This window comes from Pyxicephalus adspersus, chromosome 5 (genome assembly GCF_032062135.1).
Source record: "Pyxicephalus adspersus chromosome 5, UCB_Pads_2.0, whole genome shotgun sequence".
NCBI lineage: Eukaryota > Metazoa > Chordata > Amphibia > Anura > Pyxicephalidae > Pyxicephalus > Pyxicephalus adspersus.
The window spans coordinates 133,041,427-133,066,668 of NC_092862.1; the positions used below are offsets into that span (position 1 = coordinate 133,041,427).

General features: G+C 37.8%; 2 protein-coding genes across 2 annotated transcripts in view; both read right to left on the reverse strand.

Moving 5' to 3' along the window:
- MRC1 (mannose receptor C-type 1) overlaps window positions 1–14,015 on the reverse strand; it is a 56,592-nt gene extending 42,577 nt beyond the window's left edge. The window contains exons 1-3 of the mRNA XM_072412771.1: window positions 13,834–14,015; window positions 10,543–10,938; window positions 4,695–4,868 (exon numbers count right to left, since the gene is read on the reverse strand). Of these exons, the coding sequence (XP_072268872.1) occupies window positions 4,695–4,868; window positions 10,543–10,938; window positions 13,834–13,891 (628 nt within the window). The 5' untranslated portion in view covers window positions 13,892–14,015. The remainder of the gene's footprint in view (window positions 1–4,694; window positions 4,869–10,542; window positions 10,939–13,833) is intronic.
- A 6,529-nt stretch (window positions 14,016–20,544) lies between these two features.
- LOC140332117 (macrophage mannose receptor 1-like) overlaps window positions 20,545–25,242 on the reverse strand; it is a 43,192-nt gene continuing 38,494 nt past the window's right edge. Inside the window, 2 exon segments of the mRNA XM_072413412.1 lie at window positions 20,545–24,041; window positions 25,040–25,066. Coding sequence (XP_072269513.1) covers window positions 23,809–24,041; window positions 25,040–25,066 — 260 coding nt within the window. The 3' untranslated portion in view covers window positions 20,545–23,808.

Below are 25,242 nucleotides of genomic sequence, written 5' to 3' on the forward strand. Positions count from 1 at the left end.
GTCTATAATCTACAAGCAGACCTGGATGTACTGTTTGATTGGGCAGCCAAGTGGCAAATGGCATTTAATATTGATTCATTCAAAATTTTGCACCTGGGGGGGTAACAACATGCTTCATACTGACTAGGGGGAACACATTTGGGGAGTCAGAAATGGAAATAGATCTGGGGGTTCTGGTAGATCATAGACTTAATCACAGCATACAATGCCAAGCGCAATATCTAAAGCCAGTAAAGTACTTTCTTGTATTAAAAGAGGAATAGACTGCTGAGATGGAGACATTATCCTGCCCCTGTACAAAGCATTGGTCAGACCACATCTGGAATATGCAGTCCAGTTTTGGGCACCAGTTCACAAAAAGGACATTGTGAATTGGAGAGAGTGCAGAGAAGGGCAACTAAATTAATAAAAGGAATGGAGGAGCTCAGCTATGAGGAGAGATTAGCTGAACTGAATCTATTCTCCCTTGAGAAGAGACGTATAAGGGGGGATATGATCACCCTGTATAATATATATAAATGGTCCATATAGAGAACTCTCTTCCCCATTATTCACTTTGAGATCATTACACAGAACAAGAGGGCACTCTTTGCGTCTGGAAGAGAAGAAGTTTAAGCTCCGGATAAGGAAGGGATTCTTCACTGTAAGGTCGGTGAAAATGTGGAATTGGCTCCCTCAGGAAGTAGTTTCAGCAACTACTATAGATTGCTTTAAGAAAAAGCTGGATGATTTCTAGAAACACAGAATATAACTGGGGATTATGGCTTTAATGAAAAATAGCAGTGACTGTTGATCCAGGGAACATCCGATTGCCTCATGGAATCAGGAAGGAATTTTTTACCCCTGTTAAAGCAAATTGTACCAGGGGTTTTTTTGCCTTCCTCTGGACCAACTATGTCCATAGGGTTTTTTATCTGGGATAAATGCGGCCACAGCCTTCTGGGATTCTGGGATCGCACACTGAGCTGATGAATGAAAGCATTCATTGACCAACGCAGCCCACGATCTTTTTTTTTCTTAAAATTTTTTTTTTATTCAAACTTGATTGGCGAATTTACATGGGCGGAATTCAACCGTGAGATCGAGTTTTAAAAACTTGCTCGCTCATCCCTAATCCTCACCTCCCCAATGGCCTATGTGCCCTCTATCCCCTCTATTTCAGGCATTCAGCCTTTCTCAGTTTCCCTGGTATTCATTACTTCCCCAATAATGTCCCCACTTCATGCTATGATTCCATCTGCCTATTTTGTCCTGTAGTAGGAGGTGAGGAGAAGAGATCTTCCATTACAGGGATTCTTTATCTTTACCTGAGAGGGTTGCCTAATGACCTGCACATGACTTGTCTTAGCTTATTTTACACAAAATCAATATATTTTATAGATATCTGATTTAAATAGATCTGATATAAATCTTTTGTGTATCCTTATGTAGATCAGATTCTGGAAGATGTAAATCATTCCAAAGCACACTATAATCTAAAAGATATTAATTGTGGATTTGATTGCTGGTTTGATTGTGTGATGTTCTCTAAATGTGGGGAGGAAACCTGACTTTAAATATTTGCAAGTATTAATGTGTATTGCATTAGGGCAGCTTATCTAAAATAAATTGGCTAACAAAAACATCCTAAAATATCCACGCACATAAATGCAAGAAATAAGTATATGTATCGATGTTAGAAAAAAAGTGAGGCATTACCCATTGATTTATTGACCTAACTTCCTGTGCCCTCTGCCTTTCTTACACTGACATTTCAAGACGTGTTATCAGTCCTGCCCAGTTTTATGGAAATAGGAAGATTGGAATGTATCCCCTGATCCAAATCATTAGTGAGTTTAGTGGCTTAGGGTGACAACTCTGCTCCCCTATAGAATCAGTGCAATGGGCCGGATTTATTAAAGCTCTCCAAGGCTGGAGAGGATACACTTTCATTGGCGAATTGGTGAAAATCTGGTATGGATTTCTTAAAAGAAATTTGCTATTTGTTAGAAAATGTTTTAAGTCCTGGAACAGATCTATTCAAGGTTTACTGGTTCACCCAGAATCACTGATGAGTGTGTATCCTCTCCAGCCTTGAATAGCTTTATTAAATCAGGACCAATGAACGGGTGTGTCACCCTAAGACAGGACAAGAGCAAGTGTCACCCTAAGACACAGGTGTCAAACACAAGGGCCGCGGGCCGAATAAGGCCCATCTGGCCATTTATGTGGCCCTCAGTGACTGTACCACATCCAAGTGCATGACATTTGCAGGAAGGAGGACCCAGTTCCAGAAAGCTAGATAGAAGAAGGGTGATCCACACAAGTGCCAGACCACGCTGCAGGCAGTTGCTTATTCACACACCTGCCGAAACTCAGCACGACTGTGCCAGAGTCCCGATCCTGCTGCCAGTAGTATACTGTTACTGCTCCAGGTATGGAAACTCAGTGGGATATTACATTAGCAATGTCTCCAGACTCCGACACATCGGCCTCCATCTCGGCACAGTCATTGCCTCCCCTCCCATAGACCAGGATAGGTCAGGTACACCGACCTCAGAAAAAGCTTCTAAGAACAAAAAAGCAATCACTCCCAAAATGTCCAACAAGAGAAAAAGTGAATATATGTTCATGCTTCACGAAGACAAGCATGTTCTTATTTGCAGAACATGTCTATTGCACAAGTATGGCATGTGATATGGTGTCTCAGGGTGAGAAAGAATCAATACTTCTACTAAGTCTTGTATCTTAAAAAAAAGTTTGACCCGTGACTTAGCCTGTGTTTTCGATTGCAGCCCTTATGTGATTTGAGTTTGACTCCCTTGCCCTAGGAAATCTAGTAGTAATTTATCTCAATTACTGTTTTTTGTTTTGTTTTTTTGTAACGTTGAAGACATCTATTCAAGCTACTTTTGCAGCTCATTCTAACACAAGTTGTACATTACTAGTAATATAACTACCGGTAGTTAAGGGTAAAGAACCCAATGGTGAATGGCACCACATCTATGGACATTACATTTCTGTTCTTTATTTACAAATACTGAAAACATTTCTAACAGCATGGAAGTAACATGGTCTGATAGAAAAATCCAAAGAAAAAGAAAAATCACAGCCAAAGAAAAATCACAGCCAAGTAACCAACAAATGACAATAAATCGATTCAGATATTGTGATGGGAACATATGAAAACTTGCACCATGGAATTTGTACATGAAGTTTTGAAACAATGCCAATAGAAAAGTTGATATAACAGAAAAAGGTCATAAAAGTAGGATGGGAAGTAGAATGATCAGTGGAACATGGACACACGTTTAGAATCACAGCAGTCATTGTTGCCTATCAGTTATTATGTAGTGGAGGTCTAATCCAAACATAAATGCTGCTGACAAAGAGGATATGCAGAAAAGAGTGATCAGGACCTGCCGGTGACAGATATATTGTCAGAGGTTAATGATCAGAGCAGATGTTTGGTGTTATGCTAGAGAGATGCCTGCACCTTGCCTAAAATAACAATTATATAGCAAAACAAGCACAAGCTCACTGCTTCGCTTCCCAAATATAAGAGTTTTTAAAGCAGCAGTATAGCTTTTTAAATGTTTTTTAGAACCCCCACCGCCATAAGAAAGATGGCAACCTTTATCTAATGTTGGCTGGAATAAAAATTCAAATACATCCTCAACATAGTTTTATTACCTGTTGATCGGTTTTTTTCCACTTTCTGTGATGGAATGACAATTTTGGCCATTCTACAGTTTTGGACAGATATATATATATATATATATATATATATATATAAATGGAGTACAAGACAACCAAAGCTCAACTCCAGTGAACCTCAACAGGTGAACCTCAAAAGGTTTAAACTATTGGAGTAAAAGCTGATTGTCATAAGCACCCCAGATAGTGTATATTGTTTGCCCCAACCCCTCTAAGTGTTTAAACTGGTGGCAGTTGGCTTCCCTGCTCACCTTCACCCTACTCAGCCCCATAATGCTTCCTAAGCCTAGCTACTGCTAGGAGTAAACTTTTACCTCCCAAATAAATAAGAATGCATTGGTTAAAAGTTATATATATAGATATGTTTTAGGTTCTGGTTAACAAGAAAGTACCTAAGCTTGAGTGGGTAGTATTACTGGGGTCAAGTCTAAGTTCAGCAATATCATGTACCCCAAAAATGAATTCATTTGAATATGCTCAATGATAAGGTTTTCTATCAATGGATTTTTTTTTCTTTCCATGATGGCACAAACATGTTTTAAGATTACAATGCCAGGAATCATCAGGTTCAAATTGTTAAAGAGTGGTTCGGGGAGACATTGTGTACACATGAAAGTCCAGGCCTTAAACCCATTGAGAATCTTTGGGGTCTGCTGGAGAAAACGCAATGGTCCGCGTCTTCCAAAATCAATACAACATCATGGTGAAAAATCAATGCAACTCTAAACAGAAACAAATGTTGTGATATTGCATTGCTTATTTAAATGTCACAGCAAATCAAGCTGCTGTAATCAAAGCTAAAAGCAGTCCAATGAAATATTAGAGTGTTTGGCTTTTGTTGGTCCGGCAGTGTATATCTATGCTTCTAACAGAATCACAGGAAATATCTGTAGGTTTCCAGGCTTATACATCAAAACCTTTCTTCTAATGTAGATATAAGTAATAGAACTTTGTTACACCAACAGCATAATATTAGCTAGACGAAACACAAGAGTTACCTTTACTTGGACAAAATCCATACAGCCTATCTTTATCATAATCCGCTGTTGTAGCGCACCAGAGACCTCCATCAGTTCTTCCATCAACAGTACAGTCTGCATACCACTTGGTGTTAAATTTGAATGGGAAAACACAAGGTTGACCATTCGAATTTCCACTTAAAGTAAAGATCTCTGTGAGCAAAAAAAAAGGTATAAAGGAGTTAGTGAGGCAAATAAATATATAGAAATCCATTCCATAAATACAATGAATACAATATTTAGACATTACAAATATAATATGTAATTTCATATCAATGAGAATGTTTTAGGTGTAGAGGATTTAAGATTGCTGAGAACTATAGACTAAATGGACTGTAACCCATCGGCCTAACAATTTAAGACCTTCTCATGTAATGCAGAAGACAATTTAGGTCAAAATTTTGTTAGATTAAAACAACATATTTATTAACCAAAATAATTCATAAATTAAGATAAATCTACATCAATTTTAGCCATAGATAGATTGGACCTGATTTTTTCCCCAAGACTGGAGAAGATAGGCTTTCAAGAACCTGAGTGATCCAGCAAACCTGGAATAGGTTTGCTATTAGTTAGCAAATGTTTTAGTCTTGGAGCAGATCCATTCCAGGTTTTCTGGATCACCCATGGTCTCCCATCATAGTCTGCTCCAGTCTTGGAGAGCTTTTAAAAATCAGGCTCATTGTGTGCGTCCGAAATTGTTGTATTTTTAAAACACCAGTAAAAGCTCTGTTTCCAACAAGGACATTCATCCAGCTAACCACCATGAACAGTGCTTAACATTTTGAAGCTGGTAAGGTAAAAATAAGGCCAATTAATCTGCAACAATCTCAAATTAGGGAGGTCTGGTGAAGACTTTATTAATCACTGGATAGCCTGCTGCAAGGTCAGTGCTTGGCCAGTTAAACATTTTTAGATGCCTTGAACTTTCCTGTCCAGAATATTTATTATACAGTATTTTTATAGCACCAACATATTATGCAGCACTGTACTTTAAATAGGGTAATCTATTACTATGGAAGAGAGAAAGTGGCCTAATCAGTTAACCATCACAAGCCACATTTCCAATAGTCAGGGCTTCTTCTCCCATCCCTCAAACTTCCCTCAAACTTTTCTGGACAATAGCTGGTTGGATGTTTTTATAATATTAGTACTCCACCATCATCTGCTGCAAAGTAGATATTAGGATAGAAGTAAAGCTGCAGGTATGCACCTAAAGTGTTACAAGAAAGCAATATCTCCCCTTGCAAGATTGCAATTAATGGGTTTTTACTGCACTTAACTATATTGCCATAAAGGCTCATGGTTATACAATAAGCTAAACAGCAATAAAAATGCAAATATATACCAGTGACTTGATCAGACTTGTTTACAAAGAGGGTATTAAATTATCTTTTGCTTCCAGTTGCTCTACTCTCTTTGGCATATTATAAATAGGTTGAATTTTGAACTTTTATATATACAGGTCAAAAGGGCTCCAAGAGGCTGTAAACTCATCCAGTAGTATTTTAAAAATTTGTTGAATTTTTTTGATGTGGACTTTTATAACATGGGGGAACCCCTTGAAATAATTTCAGGTCTTCAGGAACCCCCCTGCTTTAATCGTTATATCCACAGTTAACTTTACATTCGTGTGGAAAGAATGCCTCTTACATTGCTAGCCATTGAGAAGAATGTCACCCTTACAGATACAGAAATGATCAATGGTCACCTAAACTGACCTGAGAAGCACAAACTGCTCATTGCTCAAGAAACTCCTAGTAACTTCTCCAGGTACCCTAAGAAACAATGGAACCCTGGTTGAGAAACACTTCTCTAGTGGTGCATCCTTACTTTTTTCTGCTACTTTATATCTATTAAATCATATGTTCCAAAATAGAAGCCATGTAGATGGAACCTTTATCTAGGATTTGGTGTTCCGTCTATGGATGTGTGTCAATAAGCCAAGATCAAAAGAGCTCTATAGGGCCATCAAAGGAATGTTGTGGCAGTCTACAAAACTTACAAGGAACTTAAAAAGGACACCACATAAACCACTGTTTCTCAGGAGAACCCCTGAAAAAGCCTTCAAGTCTTCAGGGTACCCCTACTATATATACTATAACCACATCCCACATTATTTTAATTGCTACCCTGTGGGAAGGCTGCCAACCTTACATATAGTCAAAAAGACCATTGGTGTCAGGTAAATTGACCTGGGAGGCACAAAGTGCTCATTGCTGAAGGAACACCTAGCTACCTCTAGAGGTAGGGTGACAAATACTGATATATACTGTATAATCAAGCATTCTACTGTATGCAAAGTACTCTAACAGTGGCCAAGATTTAAACAACCCCCTATTTGTTCAGGACAACTCAGCAAAGTCAATCAGGAAAAGACAGAACCAATTCAGCATGGATGGGAGGTGTGCCAGAAGGATCTTCGATGTTCAAAAAGAACATAAACGCAAGAGTGCAGTTTACCGGGACTTCTGGAACAATGTCCTGTGAACTGATGAATCAAAGATAAATTTGTTTGGCCACAGTAAAAGTAAACATTAGTAAAGGAATTCAGGGGAAACACTTTGCATAGCATTATTGAATGATTGAATGTTGGGGTAGATTTGCTGCTTCAGGGTTTGAGCAGCTTTCATTTAGCACGTCAACTATGAATTCTGTGTCATATCAAGGTGTGTTTAAGGAGAATGTTTGGCCACAACATTGGCTTTTGTTTCCTAAAGTTGAAGTGAACGTGGATCTTTTAACACAATAATGATCCAAGAAACACCTAAAATGACACCAAGGCATGGCTCATTATTATTACAATTTGTGGGAAGATTCCAAATGGGCAGTTACACCAACAAACAGCGTGCAACTAAATCAATTCTGCATGGATGAGTGAGTTATACAAGAAGTAATTTCAACTAAATTGAGAAATATCATTCTCTGAGGCCAGTGGTTTATCTACTTCAGTACACTATATATGAATAATTTTACTTACTGTTTGAAATGGCAAATCTAAGTATATCAGCCATATTGGTGGGCGAGGTTTGAATAAAGATTTATTATTTACATACTGGGATTGATCTTTTATATTGGTTTCTAGTGCAATATGAACAAAGAATGCTATGCACACATCAAAGTTCTGTTCTATAAAGGGGGGAAGGAGCTCTTCTCCATTGAAATATATTCCTGATCGGTTCTTCATTGGTCCGCCAGGACAGATCAATGAATGACATCCGGGGACCACTATGCACATGTGAGATTTTTACTTGAGATAAGCACAACCCTCTAGGGTGAGAATAAATTAATGCCTTACTTTTGTTTGTTCTCCCTCTGTTTGCATTGGCTTTCGATAGGCACTCTGGTTTCCTTCCACATGCCAAAAACTCAGTGCTTAGCACTCTGGCCTTTGCAGCACTAGGTCCCCCCAAAATTGACCTTGTACTGTATTAAAGAGATATGACTATGGTAGGGACATTAGATTGTGATCCCCTTTGAGGGACAGCTAGTGACATGACTATGGACTTTGTACAGCGCTGCGTAATATGATGGTGCTATATCAATACTGTGTAATAATAATAATACATTATAAAATGGATTTGCTGTAAAATTTGTCTTGTTCAGGAAATTGTGTATGATTTAAATGTAAAGCATACAAATGTATAAATGTACACCTAAAATACAATTTAGAATGCAATCTACTCTAAGACACAGCTAGGGACAGGGTTATGGATCTACCCTACAATTCCCTTTCAAAGAAACAATTTATCTGTTTTAAACAATTTATCAATTTATCTATGCTGGTGTCTGGTTACTGGAACTGATAAAGGATTTCAGAGATGACCGGTAACAGAATAACAAAGAAGCTAAAGCAAACTTCCTGTCCGAAATAAATCTGCCCAGATCACCATCAGCTAGAATACCTTTATCAATGAGTTTCAGGAAGCAGATGAAGGATTTACTGTCCTACTCCACTTGTCCTAAATGTAAAATAGCCAACTCAAAATTCTGTGTGTTCCTGAAAGTGTTACTATGATATACATATATAGTTATCTATAGAATACATACATCGGTGCACCAATCCGTGTGCTTGTTTTTTTATGGTGACAAGAAACAAATTAAACAAGCAATATAATCTATTACAAATGTTGGCACCTTCTAAGCCATTTTTAGATATGAGTGATATCTAGATGTATATATCAATTTATATGGTATCGCTCAAGGAGATAACATAGGGAATAATTATTTTTAAACATTCTTGCCCTACTAAATTAAAGGTGAAATTGGGTGTTTGAGGTTACACCTTATTACTATTTAATGTACAGCGCTGCATAATATGTTGGCGCTATATAAATCCTGTTTAATAATAATAATAAATTATAACTCTAAACCAGCCTTTCCCTTTTTGACATGGGGAAACCCTTAAAATAAGCTTCCCATGTGGGGAGGCAGCATGCAGGATCCAATCTGAATCAGAAAACAGAGTACAAGCAAGCTCATTGCTATGAACACTACAAGAGGATATTAAAGTAAGATAAAATTGATTGGGAATCATGGATCACAGTATCACCATTAATAAAGAAAATTAGAGAAAGGATAAGTAAAACGGCTTTAAATTATAGTTGCTACACTGCTGCCCCTGCCTGATCTCATCTGTATAGATGGGGCTATATGTGCCATAGGAACCAAATATTTCTCCTCCTTTTCCTGAAGAAGCAGATTTATTCCATGAAACGCATTGAAATCAGCAAGGTTTTCCCCCATATATGTGGGAAACCTAGACGGGAGTATTTAATATGTCTATTGCATATTTTATATGGTTTTAATATTTATGTTTTTAATGTTGTTCTTATAAAGATTTGTTTTGATAAGCTACATGTTCAATTTGATTGGTTGCCCTCTAAAGTCCCAGATATTGAGTTAATCTCAGAGTTTATTTGTTTATTAAAATAGGAATGTGGCCATGTAAAAACTAGAGGGTTGGTCTTTCACTATTTATATGGTTGAACCCTTAAAATAATTTTAAGGTCTTAAGGAACCCCTACTATTCTGTCACCAATGTTGATTTATGTAAGTTATCGTTCTGAGACCCGGTCTGTAAGTATGGATACCCTCTTGCTGAGTACACGATGACAGGTAGTTTACTCGCCAAGAAACACCGCTGTAAGTTTCATTAGTACCTTTAATCTAATTTTAGAATGTACAGGACACAACAGAGTTCTGGAGGTAAAAACTGGTAATTCTTCAGCCTGGAGACTGCTAAACTGGAACAATCTCCTAACGGCTGCAAACACTAAACACGACAAATGCCCACTTGCTGCTAGGGACAATAGTTGGACTATACTAAGGTACTGTAAAAGACGGGGGGATCAGGAACTCACCAACACACGAATCATAAGTAGGCTGTTGTGACAGCACACCTACTATAATGACAATTCTTTGTAAAGTGTGCCTGGTGGTCAGTAGGAAGAATTCTTCTTACATTGATGACTGGTGGGAAGAATTCCATCCATACACATAAGCAAAATTACCATTGGTGTCACTGGTAACTGATCCAGGAGGTCCAAATTGCTCATGGCTTAGGGAACCCTTAGCCACTTCTAGAGGAACCCTAGGGTTCCACAAAGCCATGGTTGAGGATCACTGACTTTTATACTCAGTACTATGGTGGTGTTGATAATCCATAATTTGCTTACAATAGGAGACAAAAATACCGAGCAACCAGTAAAACCAGCCATGCTAGATTTGGAAGTTTATGGCCGAACAACTTGACTTTTCAGAAGGAAGTGAAAAATAGTAGATCCAGTATATATCTCAGAAAGATATTTGAAATGGAAAACCTTACCTTGATAGGCTTTAATACACAAGTCATCAAGGGTTCCATAGATTTTCCACCGACTCCAACCTCCAGAACCTTTATAAACTATCACTTTTTCATTTGTGTTGCCATAGTTCAAATGAAGATCATGCCCCACAATTCCGAACAGAGTGTCATTTTTACATTCCCACTTCTGGAGCTCGCTAGCGCCATCACATGAAAATAAGCCGACTAAGCTTGTGTCTTTTTTAGCGACATAGCCCAGGCACTGTGACATTTCCACATTTATCAGCTGGTTTTTAGAGATCCAGCGGAATTTTTGTGCGTTACTATTCTCCCTACATGGCGCGACCATGATGACGTTCTTCTGAGCTTGTAAACATTTTTTGTGGTCTGAATTGTAGATTAAAAATGTGTCTGATTCTGAAAAGAAAAAAAGATGAGCATAAGCCATGAAGTAAAATAACAAAAATTAAATTAAACTAAATAAATTAAATTAAATCACACCAGGAGACCGATATAATAAATATATATAATCTGTAAAAAACTAAAACCACTCAGATAAAACCAACTCCAGCACCCTAATGGTATGGCAACTATGAAGTTCACCATTGGCTTTTTATAGCATATATTATTCTTCAAATTTCCAAGGTAGGTGTTAAGTTTAGCTACCTTTTGGGTTTTTAATCTATATAGAGGAATCCTGCTACTATATAGGTAAAGGCAGCCCTATAGGTTCAACCCCTTCTATGTGCAGATTAAACAGTTAGTTACAGCGTAACTTTAATTGAAAAATAAGACATAGGTGCAATAGGCCTGATTTATCACAGCTCTCCGAGTTCTATCAAAGGAGATCCTGGGCGATCCAGCAAACCTAGTATGGATCTGGTCCAGGATTAAAAACATTTGCCAACAAATAGTGATGATTTTTTAAGAAATCCAATTCAGATTTGCTGGATCACCCAGATTCTACCATGAGAGTCTATCTTCTCCAGACTTGGGGGCTTTTATAAATCAGGCCCAACAAGTTCAACTTTACCAAAATGAATAATCAAAAGTTGTAATAGCAGTGGGGTTGGTTGGTATAAAGCCCAGTTACATAAATACATATGCTGTCGGTTAGACCTTGTAAAATGTGCAGGGTAGTGCAGGGTATGTAAATATGGTGCAGTACACTATTTCAGAGTCAGACCACTTGCATTCATACTCAGCAGTTAGTCTACCATGTTCCCTCTCATCCACTCCAATATTAATCTGTGTTTTATTCTACAAGCCTGATATATTCTCTATAATGTAAAATAATGGCGATGTAACTAAAGACATAGCAGACTAGCCCGGTATTTTGAGGCCCAAGGCTGGAAAGAAGAACCCGCCAGAGAGACTCTCTCATTTTTCCATTGCAGAACTGATGTCAGATGTACCAGACATGTTGGAATCATGTACAGATCCAACTTTTTCTCTTTTTTTTTTCTCAATGTTTATAAGGCAATGAATGTGGCATTTGCTACTCTTCAGTGGTGGGAAAACTTCTGGTGGGAAAAAGTAAGGACATAATTGCATTTATGCTTTAAATCAAGCTTTACAATAAGGAGACTTCAGCCAGAGTTAGATACTTTCTGACATGTTCTTAATTGGTTTGTATCTTCATAATCCACAAACCTGTGAACCTAGTTGCACCCCAGGATCTCCAGAATCCCAATTTACTTTACTGGACCAGACACTACATGGACCCTTCCGGAATCATATTTCACTGATCTATTGCATCCATCAAATAGTCATAGAAATGGAAATTCTCTATGAGAGTTCATATGTGGCTATGTTCATTTTGTAGTCTTGGTATGAACAGGGAAGAGGAATGAGCTCCAATGCAGCCATAGCACTCCTAAATTATCTTTGAGCTGTTCCCAAAAGTTAAAAATGCTGAATACTGATAGCTAAATAGATGCAAGTGTTCTGGTAAGATCATATGAACCATTTAGAGCTTAAATTTTAGAGATGGTTCATTTATTTAACATCATTTGTTAATGTATGGCTCTATGTGGACAGAAATTGTGGCAGGAAGATCTCATTGAAGGAAGATTCATGAGCTAAAGATATTCTAGCTGAGTCCACCAGACGTCACCTGCAACCAACACACCACACATGTGCTGTCTGACTCATTAAGCAATAGCAGCAATAATTTCTTTGATTGTTAGTTCGGATGATTTAATAAATACGTATATAGAATCTGACACAACCAGCTTGGTTTAAAGGTGCATAAAGTATGGCTTTTATCTAAATGTTTGTCTTGTTCAATTGAGTTGAAAGCGATTGAAATGGGAACTTCTTACCTGTATATTTGTAAGATCACCAAAGCCTTGCTCAAAAAGGCATTCGTTTGTAGAAATGAATGATATACAAGTAGCTTGAGCTTTTTGTTAAAACCTTTAAAGTCCCAGTTTGGGGAATTTTAAGTGCACCTGGGTCAAGACTATGGGGATTAAGATATTTACATATTTGTATTTGCTTTTAGATATTTTTTACATATTGTTAACAAACAATAAAACATATTTAAAAAGCTCCACTAACCTCTCTAGTAGCTTGAATTGTTAAGTAATTAATTCTTAAATTTAAAACAAAGACTATAAAGTCCATTTTCAGTTGGTTTGTAACATTGTTGAAACACCATTTTTAAGAAAGAGGGTTTAGATTTAGAAACAAATTTTAGATCCAATGTCATGAACATTTCACATTTTACAGCAATGCTTATCTATATACAAAATAATCTACTATTCCCTAACTGCTTGTTTAGAACATGTAAAATATTTTAGTGGGCATAGTTTAGGCACAGATTGATTTTAAGCATAAATCCTAATATTAGCGCTTAGTTTTCAAGCCGACAGCAGGCTTTGGTAAGCTTCAACTACTTGAAACTTGTTCAAAGCCAACTGAAGCCTGCTGGAAGCTTGTTGTAAGTGACAGTCAGCACTGTCATCAGCATCTTTATATTAAATATTCCATAATAGTTATGGATCCAAAGTTTGCTTTAAAGACTCGGCTTACTGAAAGCTTTGCACATAATGAGTAAGCTTGCAACTTTAAACCAGCAATGGCAGCAACATTTTTATTCTTCTACCTCCTTTAAAGCTCTGTCTGAACAAATACTAGATCATATTAGACTATTTAAATTTAAAAGATTTTGGCATTTATAAACTGGTACCCTAAAAACAGGCCTAAAAAGACTTATATGATAAACACAAGAAAGTCTTGTGCCTATTCTAATGTCTGTACTGGTTGTCAATGCATAATGACATGGAAATGTCCAAATTAAAAACTTACCCAACTGAAGTGTCGGTCGGATCACGTACAGAAATATAAGTAGAATGGAAGCAATCATTATAAATATCTCATTATTCTTCCCAAGTTTTAAGGAAACAATGTTAATTTAAATACTGCTGCAATGGAAGACTTGGCGAAATGAACTGGAGATTCTGTTCAGTCCTTTACTTTGAAAAGACTGCAGGACGCAGGGAAATTAGTGGCTTCTAAATGATAAAGGGAATATCCTGTCACATGGAACATTAAAGAAAACAGGAACTCCCATTCCTGATTCTGCTTCCATAAGCTAAATTCTGTTATTTGCTCTTACTGCTTTTGTGGACGAGCCGACAATTCTGATGATGCTGCACGCCGGCTGTGATTGGATCTCTGTGTCATTTCTTGGAAAGTGGGTCAGAATTAGGTTGGTGCCAATTTATGCCTCAATAATGGTCTTAAAATTGGCTGATTGGACAAAACATAGGTAATTTACTTGTGTTTGGAGAATTTATCTAGAAAACAAGATGTCCAGAGAGGAAATAAAATAATTTTTTTTTCGCGCAGAAAAAATATATTGTCGTTTAACTAAATTTATAATTTACACAGAAAAAATATAATATGATGTACATTTAAAGTGTATTTTAACCCAAGAACATCAGACATTCCCCCAGACATTCCTTTGGGCGAATCTTCCACGTCCAATTTTTTCAATGGCAGTAATTGATTCCCACAAGGGAATGTCTGATTGAGTCCTTTAAATTTTGTTTTAGCAAAATCTTGTTCTTGGGTCTTCAGACCAGTGAAATACTTAAATGAAATATCAACAAGCCATTCCCTTGTACTATAATTGATGAAACACAATTTTATATTTGACCTGTAAGCTAACAAATGGTTTGGCAAATGAGTTGGCTTTTGTTTTTGTTTTTTTGGAATCTTTAAAATAAACATCGAAATTGTATTAGCAACCATTTATACAAAGAAAATTATGGGTATGTACATTGTTAGCATATGATGCTCTTTTGAAGTTGTCAATGAATTTTCATCACATTATTGTTGTATTTTAACCTAATATTCGTTTCCAGCGACTTTCCTCGTTCGTCGGCGTCGTTGGTTACTTTTTTACGAACGATTTTTTGCCCAATCGATCATTCGTCGTTCGATTGGAACGATAAAAATTGGAAGTGTGTACGCACCTTTAGTGTTTTGACTCCACTTCATGTCAGGGCTTGCCACAGGTCTCCTGCCACATCCAGACCTGAAGAAGCTACCCCAGATGTCCTGGTGATAGAAATGCAAACATTGATACGTCTGGGGTGCTTCAAGAACATGGTGGAAACCCCTATGAAAGCCAAATATTCAAAGACCAATTCTACCTACAGCAGAATATAGCAACCCTGTATATATTGCAAACTATGTGTCCTCTTGTCAAAACATCAAGGAAACAAAGATTTTCCTCAGTGAGACCTACCACCTGTGTGTTTTCCTTGCATCTGAAAAATTCAGAGAGAGATAGATGAAACCATTGGTGTTTTCAGTCGCTGAAGACAGCCTTCCATATGGCTGCCACTTCAGCTAGAAGAGTCTCAGAAATTGCTTCCTTTAGTCCCAAGGAACCCTTTGCCATCTTTTTTACTGATACATTAGTCATGGTACCCATGCTGGACCCCAACGCAAAGGTTATCTTACATATAAGTCAGACTGACTTTTTTACTCAGATGCCAGCCAACGAGTTGTGTGAGCTTGAGGCCGGCAGTACTCTGGGCAACTTGGAAGTCTCCACATGCATAACTGAGTCTGAGAACTTCTTCATAATCCATCCCTTCAGATATGAATAAAGTGAAAACAGAGTCATTGCCTCTTGGATTGTCAAAACTCTCAAATCTTCATGGCCTACAAGGGCTAAAGGCTTGGAAATTCAATCAGGGGTAACAGTCACTCCACACGTGGCCTCTCTTGGTTCTGGGCAGCAGTTCTGTTCTGGTACTCTACTCACATTTTAACATCTCATTACTGCGTAGAAATAAAAGCAATGGTCAGTAAATCCTGTCCATGGTGTCCTTAAGTGATTAAAATTCTTTTAGCATCCTGCCCTGTTGTTTGGCCTAGTTATTTCCCATTTGTATGCTTATATAGAGCTGTCAAGAAAACAGAAAATCGAATACATCCCTTCCGTAATTTTCCATGTCAGCATAGAAGACCCACTCCTAATTGGAGGTTTAGAGTCTTGAGAGCAGGAGGGGAAATGGGGATTGACCCATTTGTATGCTGACTTAGAGCATGCCAAGAAAAGAAATTTACAACTATTGCAGCCTCCACATCTAAGGGTTGGTAAACTGTAATATATTAAATTTTCACCTTGGGTTTGATTATCCTTTAACAGAGAGGTCAGAAGTGGAAGCTTACATAATACTCCCCCTGATATGTCACCTTTTTGATTACCATAATGGCCATGTTTCCGGGACCTTTCATGTCTCCTCAAGCAGACACATGGATTTTACAGTATTGTAAGGAATCTGGGAAATGTAGTTTGCATCTCTTGTTCTTTCTCCTTTGGTTGTCATCTAATTGACCCTCTCAGGGAAAAAGATTGGCTGTAGTGTAGTGTGTAAGCACTTACGGCCACCACTTTGCCTATATACACTGTTTGTATTTATTTATCAAGCTGATTGCTATTAGAATTTGCTTTATTTATGTTTAGTTTAGTTTGGGATTTATAATTGGCTTAATTGAGCAGAGTTTTGCTTAGTCTTTATCAGCTCATTATTTACTGGACTATTCCCCATTTTTTTAGGAAAAATGCTGCCACAACATTTTGTGATACATAACATTTTGTTCTTCCAAGATAGGAAGCTGTGGAAGCATTTTTTGTGTGATTTTCTGAATGTGTTTGATAACTCATCTGAATAGTTGTTTTGTTTTTATGGATGTAGAAAGAGGATTCCCAAATACTGGGGTTTGTGGGGTTTATGGATTATGGGCAACAGAACCTGATATTTGGGGATCGATGCACTTAAAAGTTTGCACAGGAGAAGAACTTGACAGCATGCAATCACTAAAGTTCTTTTGGCATCTTCCCTTAGTAATGTAGCAACCAACAGTGCTGAACTAAAGATTTGTGTCCATTACCAATGCTTTAGAAGTACTTCCATAGTTCAATTTACAGGGAATCTCTGATCTGCCATTACATTGCCATATTATTTTATAATCTCTCTATATATTATAAGCAGGAAATACTATTTACCTTTTAGAGCACTTCTTACACCCATGCAGCTTAACACAATTGGTGAACATGCTCCAACTCCATATTTGCTTCCTCCATCTGAGTTTCTTTGTAAATGCAGATTGCAAGCTCTTATTGATAGAAGGGAGGCATCTGACCATGTCAGCGATTCAAGATTATGGTATTTGCATACACAATCCCACTTCTTTGCATGTCATTGACTATATTTATCTCCAGAACACCTTTAGCTTTACACCCTCATGGCTTATTGGTGTTGCATTTCACCTGCTTTGTTTGTAAAATTAGGATATCCTCTTGCGTGCCCGTTATTTATCCCAATCGTTGTCATCATGTGCTTATCCTAGAGTTAGCAGAGCTTGAAGTGACTGCATGGAGCAACGGTTGTGCACAACCCACCAACTACAACCAAGAGCAAATAAAGTGGTCACACACAGTCAGGGCAGGCACACAACTACACACACATCGCCCAGGCTATACAGGCACCCATGGGGTGTGTCAATAACAACTTGGGATCACATGAAATAGGTTGGATGAGGCTGAAAGATGGTCTGACACAACTGATTCTGAACAATTATATTTTTTAATGTAGGTGGAGCTGGGCTTTTCTTTTTCATTTTTCAAAGTTGCAAAATAAAGGTATTGCAAAATAAAGTTATTAGAGAAGTTTCAATCTCATACAGAAATAGGGATTTTTTTTTAAAGGGAACTGCTCAGAAATGAATACTAAGTATACATTCCATTCACTTAGTTGGAATCCATCCTACTTCTCATTTTTTAATTCAGTGGAAACCCCTATTCTATTTAAAATCTAAAATGTTTTTAATAAAAAAAAGAACAAAAATATGTTTTAAAACCCCAAGCACAACGTGAGTTACCTATTAAATGCTTCATATAGCAATGGGTTGGTGGCTGGCAGGTGATCAGCTTAAATGTAAAAGCAATTCCTATCCAAAGTCAATCTTAAGTGACGCATTTTGTACTAAAAAAAAACTTAGAAATCAGGAGGAATTGTTGTGAATTTTCCTGATTTAAAATGAAGAAAAACAAAGTGATGGAATGTTTTTTCCAGGAAGGCTATTCAAAAATAGATAAGTAACTCTTTGGCCCTCATAATAATATTAATAAAAAAAAAAATAATTACAAATTATGTGATGCAGGTCAAAGAAATGAATTCCATTTTATGTTGGCATATTGTGTATGTTGGTCAAATCATTTGCAAATATATTGATCCAGAGCCTCATATTATTTACAGAAGAGGTGGATCTTTAGGGGATCTTCTAGTCAAAAGATCACAATAATTTGACCCTTGCAAATCTAACCCGAAGGCCGTGTTTACCTGCAGGAGATACAATCAATACCCGGAAATTTTCAATCTTCCCAATGGCAAAAGTTCTGTTCCAAGACATTTAGTACATTGTAATTCTAAAAATGTTGAGCAGGTGTTCAGGCAGGAGGTGATTGCAGAAAAACATCCCTTCTTCAGTATCTCTTCTTACCTGCCTGATCGCCATTCAGCTGTGCATGCGCAACTCAGCACTGGTTGGCAGAAAAACCTGTAAATCCTGGTTTCCCTTGCATGTGCTAGGAAAAAATTAACAGAAGCAGCTGAATACCGTTATTACAGCATGGCCAATCAAGATGTCCAAAGATCATCTCTAGGAAGTAAAAATGCAGGAAGATGGTGGCTCTCTGCAAATGGAATGAAGATAGGTGAGTAATCACAGTTTTTTTTAAACATTTGATGGTTATTTTTCATTGTATATTATATAAGGTTTTACACACACATTTTCTATTTTTTTCCCGATTGATAAGGATATAGGGGAAATATTTCCATTGGATTTCAATGGAACATTTTTGGGCTATAGAACACCTATCAATGTTAAAGAGGGGCAGTCATCCCCATGCAAGCAAAAGCAAAAGGTTCAAGTAGGGTTTCAAATCTTGCTGTACATGTGACAGTACCTGGAAGAACAAACAGCAGTACAATCCCATGATAGGAAGGAGAGTGGGAAACATTCCACCCTAAATCTGGACGTACAGATTTATTCTTCTCTCTCAGCAGCAGAGAATGCCAGCTTTTGTGTGATTTTCCTGTTTCAGAACACGTGACTGATATGATTTTGGTTTTAGTCTCTTCCTTGTTCTTTTGATATCAATAGCAATACAAGTTTTCCTTCAAATTTGAGAAATCACGTGTGCAAACAGTTCTTGGAAAAGTTATGTTTCTATCATTATTATACAGTATTTATATAGCACCATCATATTACGCAGCCCTGTACAAAGTCCATAGTCATGTCACTAGCTGTCCCTCAAAGGGGCTCACAATCTAATGTCCCTACCATAGTCATATGTCATTAACACAGTCCAAGGTCTATTTGGGGGGAAGCGAATTGACCTAACGGCATGTTTTTTGGAGGGAACCTGGAGTATCCAGAGGAAACCCACACAAAAACTGGGAGAAACTGCAAACTCCACGTAGATAGTGTCCTGGCCGAGACTCGAACCTGAGTGCTAACCTGTAAGCAACCATGCTGCCCATGTGCATTTAATAACAACAAATGGTGGACTGCACAAAAACTTTCTCTATAAACACAGCATAACCCAACTATTTGTCAGTATTTATATTTTAAAGGTCTACTTCAGTAGACAAACACCTTAATAATTCCTGTCACGCACAGAGAGACAGGACCCAAAGGGAGTGTTTTTGTTTGCACGGAGGTGATGTGAGCCTTGAGTAAGGCCAAGGCACAGAGTCTTTAGCAGTAACCAGGTCTTCTACGGGGCCTCTGATGGTGAGGATGTTGTGGCGTTGGTTACTGCCAGGTTGTGGTCCTTGGGCACACCAAGGTGGGCGAAGCACGTTACCATATCACAAAGCAGAAGGATAGTCAAGGAAAACCAGGGTCGAGGCAGGCAGCAGGCAGGAGAGGTCAGGTCACACGCCAGGGGTCAACATCCAGGAATCCTGGAGACAGACTGCAGTGACACAAAGGCCACTGCGGGCACAGGGAACACAGGAGACACTGGAAGCAACAGGAGGCACAAGTGACTCCAAGGGATATCCACAGACAGACAGAAACACTGGAACAGCACAGGGAAGTTGGCTGGGAACTAACAGACTGGACAACAAGGGCTTAACACAGGAGATGGACACAGGAAACACTGGATTAAGCACCAGGTGAACAGGAACTGGATCTCAGAACTAGGGAGCTCGAGCACTAGTGAAGACTTGTTGCACGAACACAGAATACAGTCTGTGAGCCAGCTAAATAGCCAGGGCTGGTTAAGAGGCTACTTTCTGATTGACCAGCGGCCAAGGATGGAGTCGATAAAGCCCAGAAACAGAGGTACGCTGAGCTTCAGAACTGTCCCCCTACACAGAAGAGGGGCGTCTACGCTTCAGAGAGGAAGAGGTAAATGTGACAATTCCCCAGTGATTATTTACAAAGAGCTTGGGATTCCTTCAAAGTAATCACATCAAGAGGCAAAGGTTATTAACATTAATTTATTTACAACTAGTTAGAACAATAAAAGATAACAAACATGAGCAGCTGCGTAGAGAAACAACTTCAACATTGGATACCAAAGTCCATTTGAATGAGATTACCAACTACTACCAGCTATGTCATGACTTGGGTAAATGGAAACCTTCACATACACTCTATAAAAGTATATGTCAAAGTCATGAATTTCCAGACAAGAAATTCTAACAGATCCATAATTTAAAAGAACAGAAAATTGTGTATTAATGTACAATAATATAAATATGTTTAAACCCAAAGATTAAATATTCATATATTCTTTAAAGATATTTAAATTATCTTTTTTTTTGGGGGGGGGGGTTAAACAGTGAAAACAAGATATATATACAGCTGTGAACATTGTTCGATTTACAATATCAAAAGCTAACAGTATTGTTATTTTTCTTTACATTACTTTAACAGTATTGGTATTATCCTTAAAGCGTAGCTAACTTCTTAATAAACCATTTGGACGAAGAGACAAAGTAAACACAACAATATCATTAAACAGTCTTTTGTGCGTTCAAAAAAAAAAGACAATTGACAGGACCCTAATCTGCTTTTATGAGAGGATAAATTTCCATAACTCTACCAAGATATCATGTAGTATGATGGAAACAGGTATGCAACTGTGTTTTGGCTGGGGTGTTCAGTGTGGTAATAAAACTCTCCCAGGTTTCAAAAAATAGTTGGGTTTTAGTTTCTTTGTGCAGCACAGCCTCTGTTCATTCCATTTTTAGCAATTCCTGCAGTTAAGGTAGAAAAAAACACATCGTAGAGGGGTTGGACTCCAGCAATAATGAAAAATTGCTTTCCTAGCAACCGAAGAAAGAACCTATGTCAGCCGCCGTGCTCTTTCGGCAAAACTAACCCCCTTAACTTTCCACTATACTAAAAATTGGAGTACAGAGTATATAGATTAGTGGATTGTTTTTAAATAATTAACCACTTGATTGCAGAAACGCTTTACAACCGGGCATTCCCACAAATTTTTGTAAGCGGATGTAGCACTGGCTCCACATCTGAGAGTCCAATATAGTAAGCTCTTTTAGAGGAATATCTTTTTTGTAGAAAAGTCAAAAAGACATTTCCCAGTATTTGACCGCTGGTATAACTCTCCAGGATATCCTATACATCTTTATAATTTTAGTCATAGGTAAAGTGGGGCAATGTTGTTGCCATTTTACCATGCCCAAATTAGTATTCGTATAATCAGGTTCGTTTGTAAAGTAATATACCACTCCAGACACTGTCGAGGCATAGACCCTTGATTAAATAAGCGTAAAAATACTGTCTGCCATGAAGGGGAACCTCTTTCTTCAGTTCTGGGAAAGAGTAGGCCTTATGACTATTTGGGTCAAGCAGCATTCGTACTGAGGTGAGACCCTTGGCTATCTACTCCACTATCAACCGGGAGGAAAGTCCTGGGATAAATTCTCTATTATCCCCCAATGGGAGAAACAGAGAGGAGTAAGCATTGGGAGTTTCTGCTTTACACAGAAAATGCCATAGCTGGCACTGTAAAAACAGCAGGGGGTTATTTCGGACCTCTTCAGGTAAGAGTTCCTAATACATATGTAGAATGGCTATCGGATTCCAAGGAGGGTACAGTCAGAATTCTACTTGCAGACTGGTATAGTATGAAGTACCATGTATCCAATACTTCTCTATGTGCAACAGCGCTGCTTGATTATATAGGGTCACATCAGGTAGGTTTAACCCCCCATTTTTGATTGTTGAAGGATCATGTGACTGGCTACTGCGTGTTTACTGACCAATATAAATGTCCTAAACAAGCAGTTATTATGTTTGAAATCCTGAGGCGGTAAAAATATAGGGAGAGTTTGGAACAGGAACAAGATTCAAGGAAAGGTTATCATTTAAATTAATGCTACTCTGCTCATGAAGGAGAGTGTTACAAAAAGGTCCAGGATTTGAATTCTTTTCAATCATAGATTTTTGCTGTGTTTTTAGGGACCAACACCCCCAAGTATCTAAAATGACCATTGAAATGGGTAAAGAGAATCCAGTTAGGTTTGTGTTTGGGGAATAGAAACAGGGCGATATATTTATCTATATCCAGCCAAACATCATGCCTGGAATTCTGGTATCCTCCTCGGAAAGTCTAAGCAGAAGGTCCAAAGCTAGGTTAAATAAAAGTGGGATACGCGACAACTATGTCTTGTACCACTATTCATGGGTATGGGTTGCGAGAGTTGGTTATTTATGATAAGAAGGGTAGTGGGTTAATAGTCATTTAATGTTATGACACTATCGATTATGAGGGTACAAAATTCTTTACCTGTCTCCCAATTATTCACCTGTGTTGTCACCCTGGCACCTCAGTAGCCAGGATGCACATTAGATAGGCAAAGTTCACTATAGTCACCACCAATAAGCCCACCAAGAGAAAGGCACTTGCTCATTTCTGAAGTGCATTCTGACCGTGAGTGGCTAGAAAGATGTTTCAGGATATCAGAAAGATGATTGGTAAGTCTAAATAAAGGTAAAAACAGTATTTACTAAAGCTAAAATAAAATAGTCATAATAATATATGGCACTGTCATCCAATTATATACCAACTTTTACTTTATATCCATGCACTGTTGTATAAAAATTAATTTTAGAATACAAAAAATGAATATTTTAGAGGGAGAGTGATTTTTCAGGGTTTTAGTGGGTACAAAGCTGTTTTCATAATAACACCCATGACCCAGGGCAGCAGAGTAAGGAGGCAAAACCAAACCTAAAACTTAGTGACTTTGATGAACCTTTTTTTATTTTGCAAAGGTTGGGGCTGTGGGAGAGGAGTGCAAAAAGGTCTAGAGAGTCTGAAATAGTAGTGTATTAGAAAAGTTGTACACAGAAAGTACCTAACATAATTTAGGGTTAAGCCCCTCTGGCATGAAGCCTGGAACTTTAATTTAGTACATGAGACTGTAGACTCGGGTGGTTTGAGTTGACCAGGGATAACTTGTATCCTGAAAAGTGACATCAGGAGCCTTGAGATAAACCAAAGGATGTTTCAGCTCGGTGGTACCCATCCCAAAATATAACATTCATTTTCCAATTGGTAGTTGTATGCATTATTCAAAAAAAACAAAAAAATGTAGTAAAAAAGTCTATTCCTATATGTATGAAAGATTAAGTTATGTTCTACAGTATTTTACATATTCAGAGTCCTTACATACCCAGGAATTATTAGTTGAGTTCACAGCAGTAAGGAATATTGTGCTACATTTGTTCCATATTAGCCACAAGAATATTAGTGTCCCGGGTTTCGGCCTCCTGCCCCCCACTTAAGTATAACATGTTGCTGATGCCATTCCCTGCAGGAGGTGCCATATTGCCCTTCTTCCTGTACACTAAGTAGACTACAATGGCGGTTCCACCAACAATTACTATGACAAGTATAGATACACCCCCAGCAATTCCGTGAGTTGGTTTCTGTGTTTCCTTGAACGCATCTGTAAATGCAGATAGATCAAATGGAATAATGTTAATAATGTAGTACAGGGACATTAATGGGCAATTCAGCAAAGTCATTCAACAAATAATTAGTTATTTAGCCTATGGATGAAGTAAAAGTTCACTTTGCTAAGAATACCCAATCAGGTACAAGGAAATATATTTCTATTTTATTATTTGTGAAGGATTATTTTATTTATGAAGGGACAGGATGTGTACAAGCATGGATGTTCCAACTGTGATCCCATGTGAACTAGTTCATACACATTGAGATGGGTGAGCATATAATTCCGCTGGCCTGCAATGTAAAATTCAGCCAACATACTCATTTCCTGTGAGCTGTGGATATAATAATTATAGAAGGAGTTCCCAGAAGACCTGAAAGGTATTTCAAGGATTCCCCATGTTAAAAATACAGAGGAAGACTGGTATAAACTGTCTACACCAGCAGCTTTCAACTCCAGTCATGCTTCCTACATTTTTACATTTTTTAAATGATAAGACAGTAGTGGATTAGTAAGATGTAACTTATTAATTGAAAGGTTTGCTTTAATATCTTTTACAAACTTGGAGTTGGGCATCTCCATTCTGGTTAGGAAGGAAAGGTAAGTAAATGCTGCCTGCAATCCACATATATACACTATAACCTTAAACACATTTTGTATTTATAGTACATTTTCATCATAGAAAGATTTCCTTGATTGCTCATGAGAGATACTCTGCATATGAGAGCATTCCCAAGTGTACAAGCGAATCCTACTTAAAACAGGTCAAATGCTGGTAAGAAAGGGGTCCATTTTAAGCCAAAGACATTTAGAGAAAGGAACGTTGCCTGTCTCAAAATCCTCTAGAGTTGGAGTTGGGCAACTACATTTTGGTAAAGACGAAAAGGTAAGTAAATGCTGCTGGGAATAATCAGGGTTTCTCCTAAATAAGCAAAACCCAGGCTTCCTTTCAGAGGATTCAGTGTTCCGAGTGCCTATGCATTTCACTATACCTGTTTTGTTTTCTGCAGGCTCTGGAACTGTAAAGATTAAAAAAAAACATTTGATTAGATTATAAATTTAAATCAAATATTCAGAAAAAAAGTAACAATGTTACGATTGTAACCACTATTGGCACATGATATTCAAAGATATCAGTGCTTATGCCACTTCTCCTTTCTAATATTAAGAACAAGTGCTCCATTTTTTTTTTTTT